Raw genomic sequence first — 12,035 nt, forward strand, 5'->3', positions numbered from 1 at the left:
GCGGCCCTGCCAGGTGGGGCAAGAAACAACCACTAGCTCCTAACAAAGTTCTTGGTTCCTTCACTCCGTTACAAATGCTAGATTATCCAAAACGCCTTGAAAGCATTTACCTATTAAGGCTAGTGGAGTAAGATGATTTTTTTAAAACCTTCACACCACAAGCCCAAACCTGTGGCTGTGTTCCCCTACATATACCACAAGACAAGCACTGGGTAAAGATGAATATTTATTCACTTTACAAAGAGAATGGTATTAAATTGCCATAAACAGCTCCATTTATAGACAAATATAACTATACATTACACCAGTAGCTGACTCTAACTTTCCCAAGATGCTCTATATGGCTCCAGCTCTATTAGTTGAGCACAGAAATCTGTCTGCCACCGATATCAGAAGTCCCTCGGAGATGATGGTTTTGTTTTACATATTCACAGGTGGGAAAAATAAACCCATCTCCCCAGCCCTTTCTTAGAGTTGAGCTTCCATCTGCATGTTCCCTAGAGAGCACTAAGCAAATACTGGCTCATTCTTTTAAAAAAAAAAAATTACTGATAATTTGAAAAGGCTTTTGTAGCACACCAAAATACTTTATACATACATAAAAAATCTTGAGTCGGATTTATTTTAAGGTAATCATACCCTAACACTGCCAAGAGTGGGTAATGAAAAGGAACACATTAAATTACGGAATTATAAAAATATTTTCTTTGGAAAAAAACTCCAACAAGGTTATCATTAATATCTAAAACCAAAGAGAAAAAATAAACAACTGTTCTTTGATCCATTAGTAATTTAAATAAAAATGAAAACCTCTTCAAAAGCAGCTGTAACTGAATCTTTTAAAAAGTTGCAGGTAATGAGCACTTCTAAATCTATACACTGATGATTCTTTACAGGCAACTTGCAATCAAGAAAAATCCTTAATATGGCTAATTCTTTAGTTTAATTATCATAATTTTTCTGTGTTTTAAAAAAATACTTCACATGACAGGTTAAAAAATAAGTGGTTGTTTTGGGGAAGCACTCCAAATATTCAATCTGACCCAAATCAGATTACCAGTCAATAGAGAAGCTAGGGATACTGGTGATTTTATTTTTTTTAGTCACAATCATTTTTACTCCAGTTTTTAGTTTATCCCTTCATATTTTATGAAAATGTACCAAATTAAAATTTTTTCACTAGTGCTGCTTCATACCAGGATGTGATGAAAGATACCAACCTGAGATAAGAGCTGACTCCTTCACAAAAGTCCAGTTCTTGAACCCTTACATGAGAAATGTCTTTATCTTCACTTACATCAATTCTTGGCATAACCAATCATACCGGGATATTACATTATAAAAATATACCATATATTGGACACTCATGTCAGTACACTGCAGAAAATGTATCTATTTGCTGTGTAAAGTTTATTAACATTTGAATGAAACTCTCTTATTTACACAGTTAAGTCTGGGGTGCTCAAGATAGCAAAGTGGCATGGGAGCCACCATTAGGAATTTGGAAATGTGCAGCGGTCCTTGGCATCTGTCACAGAGACAACCCTCCATAGGAGAACTCGGCAGCAGTGGGTAAGGTGAGCCAGTTTTACATAGTTCGTTTGACTTGCTCTTCTCTGTTCATTCTTCTTCACTTTCATTTTCAGGATCTAAATCAGAATCTCCATTTAATTCCTTTTCACTTGCCACATCTCTGTCCTCACCATTTTCTTCACCTTTTTCTTCAGCATCCTCTTCTTCCTCTTCTTCCTCTTCATCAACATCCTCATCTTTTTCACTTCCTTTCTCTTCCTCATCTTCATCCCAATTATCCTGGTAGAAATATTAAGCAAGGAAAGCATGATTGAAGGCCTCGTTCTTACAGGGTACAAAGATATAAGGCAGATTTATGTACCAGGAAACAAATTACTCACATCAGAATCCTTATCTGCTATTTCATCATCAGACTCCTCTTCAGAAGATTCTGTAAGGAGGGGGAAACAAGCTTTAATTCTGTGATCAAAGCAGAGGACATAGCCCAGAAAGCTAAACAGAATCAGATTCCTGAATTTATTTTTAGAAATATATTCAGCTATCATCCATCTAAGAAGGAACATTGTTTATATTCTTATCTGCATAAAAGTACATGTATTATACTATTCTATCAAGATCTCATTGAGCAGGACAAAGTATCAAAACCCTAACAAAATCCCATCTAAAAAACTAAGTCATTGTACATTAACTATACTTCAATTAAAAAAATAATTAAAAAAAAAAAAAACTAAGCCGAGGATGTGGAGAAAAGGAACCCTTGTGCACTGCTGATGGGAATGTAAACTGGTTCAGCCACCATGGAAAACATTATGAAGACTCCCCAAGAAATTAAAAATAGAATTACCATATGATCCACCAAGTCCACTTCTAAATATATACCAAAGGAAACAAAATCAGGATCTCAGATATAACTGCACTCCCATGTTCACTGCAGCATTATTTACAATAGTCAAGACAGGGAAACAACCCAAATGTCCACTGATGGAAGAATGGATAAAGAAAATGTGATACACACACACACACACACACACACAAAATGGATTATTATTCAGCCAGGCAATAATAGGAACTCCTGCCCTTTGCAACAACATGGATGGACCTTGAGGGCCTTGTGCTAAGTGAATTAAGTCAGACAGAAAAAGGTAAATACTGTATGATCTCACTCACATATAGAATCTACAGAAACGAGATTCAATGATACAGGGAACAGATTGGTGGTTGCCAGAGGTGTCAGATAGGGGTGGAGGAAATGGGTGAAGGTCAAAAGACACAAACTTCCAATTATAAGATAAGTCAGTCCTGGGTAGATAATGTACACCATGGTGACCACAGTTAGCAATACTCTAATGTTTATTTGAGAGCTGCTAAGAGAGTCAATCTTAAAAGCTCTCATCACAGGAACAAAAGATTTATAACCGTGTGGTGATGGATGTTAACTAAACATTGTGATGATCATTTCACAATATATACATATAGGATCATTATGTTGTACCCCCTAAAACGAGCACAATGCTATATGTCAATTATATCTCAATAAAACCAGGAAAAAAAAAATCGCAAAAAGTGTAATTAATTAATTCAGGTATGCTTTTATGTTCTTCAGTTATATTTTATAGTTTTCTCTATAAAGGTTTTGTTTCATTTTTTAGAGGTATTTCTAGGTACTGCATAGTTTTGGTTGCTGCTGTGAATGAGATCTTTTTTTCCTAAGACACTTCTGACCAGGACATTACGGACATACAATACATTATTGGGACATAATAATGCTACCAATTTCTTTTTGCTAGATCTTGGTATCTAGTAAACTTGCTTATCTGAATATTTCAATGGTGTGACTAGATTATCAAATAATGAGATGTACAAAGACGGAATTTCATTGAATTATTTTTCTCTATCTATTAAAATAACAGTGTTCATGATAACCTGTTAACATGGTAATAACTACATTAACAGATTTCTTGATGCTAAGTCATCTTACAATCTTTAAATAAATTCTACTTGGTAATGACATATTATTTTACTTAAGCACTTCTGTAATCAATCTGCTACTTAGGATACTTGAGGATGGCCTAAGATGTTATTTTCTTGACTATACTTGTCCGGTTTTGACTCATGAAATGTCTAAATTGTTTGTACATGACAAAAATGACTTGTTCCTTAAAGACTGATAAAAGTCACTTATAAAACCTGTGTCTGGTACCCTACGGGGAAAGGTTTTGATTAAATCAATTTAAAGCTATTAGCTTGTTCTAGGTTTCTATTTCTTTTTATTTTTAAGTCTATTTTGGTCATTAAAGTTCCCCAAGAAATTACCTATACCATCTAGGTTTTTTGTATTGGCATAGTTTGTTCATAGTGTTCTTCAAATCTCTTCCGTACCTAATGCCCTTTTTTGTTTCTGTATTATATTTGTGGCTTTGCTTTTATTTGATCACATTTTTGCCAGTTTTGCCACAAGCTTGCCCGTTTTATTAGGGAAGGTGTGTGTCAAAGCACGATCTCACACTGATGTTTTTACAAAGTCACAGAACTGGGTCAATGTGAAAAACTAAATGTTTAGCCTATGCCCCAAGCTTTACCTTCTTCATACACCAACTTTGCCTTCTGTGCAGGACAAGTCGGTTCCTTTGTTTTTTCTGACGCTGTAACCTGAAAGATAATCAAGTGCTATTGTGAAGTAGAGTGTAAGTTTACCTCAAGTATCACAACCTTCCCCAACAGTAAACTCATCCTCAACCACTATAATGGATGACCTTAATACGATGTAGATCAAATACAAGGCAAAAGGCATATTCGTCAAATACAAGAAAGAATTACTCCATAAAAGCTGAAAATACTTTTAAGGTAATCCAGTTTCTTTCTGTGACAAAAAGCTGTAGAAATACCCTGTGACTCGTCGTTCATAGCACCACAACCACTCTAACTGTATTAACAACTGAAATATGACGGTGAGAACCTCCGAGTTAAAGCTGACACAGGCACAACTAAGTTTACTTACTGTCAAATACATAACATTTCCTAGTCAAAGACTAGGTCCTGATTTACCAATTTTTTGCTGAAACAGGGCACTTTCAACATTCAGGTAAACAATCCTTATTCCTCTCTCCATTCCCATCACATTCAAAAGTTCAGCACAAAACAATCTGATTTACTCACTTGCGTGATTAGAAGGATGAGCTTTCCGTGAAGGTGGGAGAGTTTCTGAAAAGTTTTTACTCTGCTTTCCATTAACTGGTACAGTGTCCCCAGCTGGGGTACCAGGTCAGGCAACTAAGGAACAACAACAATAACAAAATGATACTATTATAATAAAACATGGATAACAAATATATAAATCATGCTCAGATATGCCTGAGTATTCAGCCCCCAGCAAATGCTTGTACTTCCAGTGGCAGTGGCTGCTTGTCACACAGCCTAGCAACATCTCAAATTTTCAGAGGTCTTTACTGTCCTAACAGCAAAAAAATAATACATTAAAAAAAAAATAATGATGCAAGGTCAGAAGGAGAAACTGCAAGGAGAGACAAACTGCAGGGTGGGACTTCTTTGTGTTGATCATATTATTTCAGAGAAGATCAACATAAAGGAGACACTAACTAAAGAGTACCCCCAAGCACATACCTCTGGGCTAAAAAGGGCTTCACTCTGAAACTTCCTCTCTGATGATATCACATTATCTACCTCCATTAGGTCCCAGCAGCTAGAGGAAGGCTTTTCACAGCTTCCAGAGACCAGCAGGACAAAGTGACAGAATACAAAGCTGACCTTATGGTATTTCAAACATACTTCCTGTTAATGAACCCTCTGAGTTATACTTCAGAAATTAAAGCAGGAAATTATTTTCTTTGTCCCTCCAGAGCTTCAGAAAAAGGGACCCCACTCTTTGCCCTTTAATTAGCCTTTACTTGCCCTCCTATCTCTGACACTAAATAAATAAGAGTGTTTCATTCAAATGTTAAACTTTAAACAGTAAAAATGAGAGTGTCTGTACATTACTAAAGCCCCCATGCCTAGCACAGTGCTTGACTTAGAGAAGGTACTTAAAGATATCTGATAAGGAAAGAAAAAGTGAAGGAAAGGTGGGGGAAAAGCACTGTTTTCTGAGGAGAGAAAACTGTTTTAGGCTGGAGTCCACCCTGTACCATACTTCCATGGTCTATTTTGCCCTAACCTAGAATGTTATAAGACTACTACTCCAGTGGTTATAACTTAGGGGTTGATTCCAGAAGGGATTTCACTACAAGTCCTCCTAGGGCTCTTTTTGCTTCTAAGCAATTCAGTGAGGTCACAAAATGAGTGTCATCCTATGCTTGTGGTAATCTTTCCATGCCCGTCACCACGCCACTCAGACACTGCCCCCAATCCAACTCCCAAGATTTCCGTAAGCAGGGAAACCCAATATGCATTCTTACTGTTTCGTATCTCTTCCCCGCATTTTAACATCCTGACAGAGATCTCCACAGACATACAAAGAACGAACTGCCGAACTCAAAACAGGTTAACCAATAGTTTTTCCTATCTCAAACTACTGAAGGAAAAGGATCCTGAGACAGAGGACAAGGGACAGCGATCAGGCAAGAACTGGGTGAAACTGTTAAGAAGGGAAGAGCTATAGTTTAAGGAGTAATTAAAAATTTTCAACTATCCACTAAAATCTTTCAAGAAAACCTATTGTACGGTTCTAGGTAACCAAATAAAAGAAGAATGAGTCAACTGCATAATTTTATTTCTAGCTTAAACTGTAATTAAATTGATGATGTGGCAATAACCCAGCTCATACTGTGACATATAAAACCGGGGGTTTTTTTGGTGTTGCTTTATGATTTTATGCTCCCTCCCTTCCATCTGTATAGGTAATCAAGAGCTGACATTAGTCCCAGCAAAACGTCAGCTATTAAGATATTCATTTCATTTTTATCACAAGGTAATATAGACATGTTAGCATAGATATAAACTTTAAAAAGCTACTAAGTTTTTAGAAGAGGATGGGAGAGATACATACAATGTAAAGATAATTTTGCTAAACAGGTATGTATATAGAAAAACACCTGAAGGCTAGTATGTAACTTTTCTCCTTTCTGTATTTTTCAAGCTTCTCTACAGAATATATATTACTTTTAAAATCTGGGCCAAAAAAGGGCCAGTTTATAAAAGGTAACAATGATGACAACGTGACATTGCACCTGGGGAAAAAACAAATTCTTTAAAAGCAGCAGCTGATGGTTAAAGGGCAGATGGAGAGAAAACGGTTTTGTTAAGCCATCAGTTGATAATCCTTATCAAAGCCAAACTGTTCAGCAACTACAGATGAAAAGACTTACTGTGGATAAGTAGGATGCGTGGATCGTTAACACGCATTTTAGCCACTGAACCATTAAAACAGCACTGAAAAAAAAAAAACACATCAACTAATATTCACAAATTCAAAATTAAATACAACGGAGTTATAAAGATCTAGAAAAATGACTCTAATAAATAAACGACTGTGAATATGACAGTCGTTCATTCTTTCACTGGGTCTATTTGAGGTCTGTGTAATATACTCATCTTTTGAGGAAGGGAGGGGGTAGCAGGATGGACTAGATAACAGGACAAAAATCCCTTCCTCTAAAATAATTCAATTCCAGATATAAAACCTATGCTTTACTTCGTAATTAGCTGATACCAAGGCAGTAGACTGGGCTCAGCTGACTTTGCATTTTATGCTCATATCTCAGCCCATCATCTACTCATCATCAGGTACAAACAGCAAAAGATTTCCACACCAACATTAAAAGACAAATATAGACCAAAAATGTAAGCCAGGCCTAATTAATGAAATCTTTACATTTCCTCTGTGAGCTCCAAAGGCTAATGGAGCTTATCACGAAAAAAAAACTTAGAAAAGAAAAACTATATTATAGACTCTGATAATACTATAGTACAAGCTGAGATCTTTGAGATATCAACATCCTATATAAATATTAAATCATCAAATTAGCAAAAAAGACCCACAAAATTTAGTTATATAAAATCTTTCCTTGTAGTGTCTTAAGCAACTACCAGAGGCTGAACAAGTTCTACAAATGGCCAGTTTTACACATCGTGATTAGGCCTAAATTATTAAATAAGACTAATCCATTAAATGACCTGATATAATAAAGCTGAAAAACCTCAAATTTTCTGAAGGGAAAAACTATAATACAATCTTAGAAATAAGAATCATTCAATTTAAAGTAAGTGCAGAGAGCAAAATCTGACACTTTAATTTGAGTTTTATTAGTTAGAATTTGAGGCTACCTACTATGTAATCTCATGTTGCCAGACACTGCTGTTTTTAAACAATCACATTTAAAATACTTATAAAATCAAAGCAATTTAAGTCGCCTAAACATCTTACCTATTAGGATGTCCTTGTAATCTCTTTGTAAGCTAAGGAGGAGAAAAACAGTATTAGCAACAGTACTTCAGAGGCAGCCAATCTCCATCAATTCCCACGATAACACATCCATAAGAACAAAGGAAAAGAATGACTGCATTAGGAAATCATTATTCTTAAATTTCCTAACTCCTAAATGTTCAACCAATTTAACATAATCTAGGAATACATTCCCAAAATAAAAATAATTATCTGATAAAAATCTAGGCTAGGATTTATATGAATGAATGTCCAGAACAGACACAAAGACAGAAAATAGATCAGTGGTTGCCAGAAAACTGGGGGGTAAGGACAAATGGGGAGTGATTAATGGGTACAGGATTTCTTTTTGATGTGGCACTTGCACAATCTGTAATATATTATAAAACACTGAACTGTACACCTTAAAGGTATGTAAATTATATCTCAATTTTTAAAATACATAGAAAAATATCTAGGTTAGGCAAATTTTGCCTGAGTAGATCTAGTGATCATCTATCATCGATTCTAAATACCCTGCTTGCTTACATACTGCAAATCCATTTCTCTAAATACTGGATTTTGTCTTTGAGTCATAGCATTAGGACCTTAAAACGAGAAGCGTACTCAGTTACCTCTTGCAACAACGGAATGACAGCATGCAGGGGCATCCTTAATACAGTTCTCTTTATTAGGTTTAAGTTCTTAGTTTGAAGTACTTTCTGTGAGAAAAAAAAAATGTAAATAAGCATACTCAGAAACTAAGGACACTACAGGGAATACTGTCACTAAAAATTATCTTAAAAACCAAGCAATACTGAACTGTAGCAAATAAAGGTTGGGACTAAATGGAGAATGTTATATTATGTCTTATGGCTATCAGACAAGTACAGTCTTCAAGTATCAGGACATTTACTCCATTAAACAAGTTTCTGCTCCACAAATTCTAAATTCTTATAAGCTAATTTTTGATATAAAACAGAAAAGAACACCTCTCGACATTTAAATACAGGTATATACACCACTTTAGAGAAGTTCTCAAACCTTTGTTTTATGAAACATATCTTGTCATATCAACACAAGAGTGAGCAAAACACACTAAAATCACACTTACAAGGAAACATACCTTTTAAATGTTTTTGATAAAATTTTAAGCCAATCAAAAGATCATATAATGAGTGCTTGAGTCAAAAACTTTAAGGGTGAAACGCAGTCTCCACCCCACTTTGTATGGATAGAAAAGGAGATAGAGCAGATTAGTCCAAATTCTGGCAGGCCTTTCTATTTCTCCAAACCCCACCCAGATGCTTCATCTATAGGAGAGGGTGGGAAATGAGTCCTTTCAGGTTTCAAAATCCAGATACCCCCTTCCTCTTTAATACTTTTAAATATTTATCTTTCAAAAGGGTTTACTGGGGCTTCCCTGGTGGCGCGGTGGTTGAGGGTCTGCCTGCCAATGCAGGGGACACGGGTTCGAGCCCTGGTCTGGGAAGATCCCACATGCCGCGGAGCGACTGGGCCCGTGAGCCACAATTACTGAGCCTGCGCGTCTGGAGCCTGTGCTCCGCAACAAGAGAGGCCGCGATAGTGGGAGGCCCGTGCACCGTGATGAAGAGTGGCCCCCGCTTGCCACAGCTGGAGAAAGCCCTCGCACAGAGGTGAGGACCCAACACAGCCATAAATAAGTAAATTTAAAAAAAAAAAAAAAAAAAGAGAGAGAACATTTCTTTTTTTTTTTAAAAAAAAAAAAAAAGGGTTTACTACTAGAGGAACTTCCCTAATGGTTGGTGCATGCTATGTTTTGGCTGTTGTTGCTATAAAGATCATGTTCAGGATATAAACAGTAGAGGTATTACAGGGCAAAAACATGGAAAGTTCATTTTCAACCTACTTTAATGGTCTTAACATACCCTTTCAGAATTCCCTATGGATTTTATTTGCTTGTAAAAATATCTTTACACCAAGCCCTTCTTAAATCTATCAAGTACTACTTAAAAACTATCACTGACATAATTACAGTTTACTATGCAAAAGAAAGATTATGTATTTTTATACATAATCATTGGGGAACTGACGGATGGACTGTCCTAATATTGTCATTTTCAAATAATGAGAACACAAGATCCAAAGCAAAATATGTTGAGAACTTAAATAATTCACAAGGTGTCTGATGATACTAAACATCCCTCAAATCAAGTCTTTGTTATAAATCAGTTATCACAAAGTTCCAACGATGTACAAGTTACAGGGAACACTGTCTGAACTAGTCTACAAATACTTTTTTTTTTAAATGAAGTACAGTTGCTGTACAATGTTGTGTTAGTTTCTGCTGTACAATGAAGTGAATCAGCTATATGTATACATATATCCCCTCTGTCTTGGACCTCCTTCCCACCCATCTAGGTCATCACAGAGCACTGAGCTGAGCTCCCTGTGCTATCCAGCAGGTTCCCACTAGCTATCAATTTTACACATGGTAGTGGGTATATGTCAATCCTAATCTCCTAATTCATCCCACTCCCCCTTTCCCCCGTGTCCACACGTCTGTTTTCTATGTCTGCATCTCTTTTTGTTAAGGTACTCAATTTTCACAGCATGTTCACCAAACTACCAGGTTTCACTGTCTTAAATGGCCAAGTAAAATAGTAGCACTTCAGGTCAAGGAATACAATCTTGAACTTGCTGCTGCACATTATTTATACCAAAAGCTTGGTTAAGAAACATAATGTAGGGCTGAAGGTTTGAAAAACACGTGGTTTGTGAAATCCTCTAGTGCTCTAAATGTAAAGTGATCAGATAATTTGTTGTCCAAACTGGGACACTTCTGTGAATGAAAGGAGTCACTATTAGTAATTACACCAAGTTAAGAGGTGTAAACCAGAACTGTCACAGGCAAATAATGGTATGTATGGCCTAGCTATTTAGAAGTTATTCCAAACTGCAGGACAGAAAAATTTAACAAGCTCTCAGATAATCCTTATGCTCACTAAAGACAGAGGTTCTATGATAACAATTTTCAAATTAAAAATAAGCAAAAAAAGTAAGTTATCCCAAACCAAGCAAAATGATAATGAATAGAGGAGTTAGCATTATTAACTTCTGCCAAGACTATAAACCACAGCTACAAGTAGCAAGAAGATGATACTGAAGATGGGATTTTTTTTAAAAAAACTTTACTGTATTTTAATTGAAACATAACAGTGCACATTTAAAGTGTACTATTTGATCAGTTTGACAAACATATTTACCCATGAAACAAACACTATAATAAACATTCTATCACCCTCAAGTCTCCTTGGACCCTTTACATTCTATCCTTCCCTTCCACCCCACCGCCCTCAGGCAACCACTGAACTACATATTGGTTTGCATTTTCTAGAATTTTTCTATAAATGAAATCAAACTGTATGTACTTTTTTGTCTGGCTTCTTTCTCACAGCATAAGTTTGAGATTCATTCATGTTATTGATGAAGCAATATACATTCTTTACATTGCTAGATAACAATTTATCCCTTCATGTGTTCAGGGTTCTTTCCAGTTTGGGGCTATTAAAACTAAGGCTGCCATGACCATTCGTGTACAAGTCTTTGTATGAACATTTGTTTTCAATTCTCTTGGTAAACACCTACGAGTAGAATGGCAGGATCTTATGGTAGATGTGTCCTTCACTTTTAAGAAATGGCCAAACTGTTCTCCAAAGTAGGCGTACCATTTTCCATTCCCCCCAGCAAGATATGAGAGTTCCAGTTACTCCACATCCTCCCCAATAGATGGTACTGTCTTTTAAATTTTAATCAATCTATAATGGGTATGTAGTGTTATCTCACTGTGGTTTTAATTTGCATTTGTGATGATTAATGATGTATAATACCTCTTTACATGCACTCACTGGCCACTGGAATCCTTTTTTGAAATATGTGTTCACGCATTTACCAATTGTTTTTTATTTGAGTTGAGTCTCACTATTGAGTTAAGAGTTCTTTATCAATTCTGGATATAAATCCTTTGATATATAAGTTGTTTTTTTTTCCCCAGCCTGTGGCCTTCCCTTCCATTCTCCTAACATTGTCATTTCAAGAGAAAAGTTTTTAATTTTTATTAAATCCCAATGACCAATTTTTCCTT

General features: G+C 36.0%; 1 protein-coding gene across 2 annotated transcripts in view; it reads right to left on the bottom strand.

Moving 5' to 3' along the window:
- Positions 1-213: 213 nt before the first annotated feature.
- WDR43 (WD repeat domain 43) overlaps positions 214-12,035 on the bottom strand; it is a 50,786-nt gene continuing 38,964 nt past the window's right edge. For both annotated transcript variants that reach the window (XM_036874078.1, XM_036874079.1), the window contains 7 exons: positions 8,545-8,631; positions 7,913-7,944; positions 6,855-6,918; positions 4,690-4,803; positions 4,113-4,182; positions 1,914-1,963; positions 214-1,812 (listed from right to left, as the gene is read on the bottom strand). In XM_036874078.1, coding sequence (XP_036729973.1) covers positions 1,621-1,812; positions 1,914-1,963; positions 4,113-4,182; positions 4,690-4,803; positions 6,855-6,918; positions 7,913-7,944; positions 8,545-8,631 — 609 coding nt within the window. In that variant the 3' untranslated portion in view covers positions 214-1,620. The remainder of the gene's footprint in view (positions 1,813-1,913; positions 1,964-4,112; positions 4,183-4,689; positions 4,804-6,854; positions 6,919-7,912; positions 7,945-8,544; positions 8,632-12,035) is intronic.

This window comes from Balaenoptera musculus, chromosome 13 (genome assembly GCF_009873245.2).
Source record: "Balaenoptera musculus isolate JJ_BM4_2016_0621 chromosome 13, mBalMus1.pri.v3, whole genome shotgun sequence".
Lineage (NCBI taxonomy): Eukaryota > Metazoa > Chordata > Mammalia > Artiodactyla > Balaenopteridae > Balaenoptera > Balaenoptera musculus.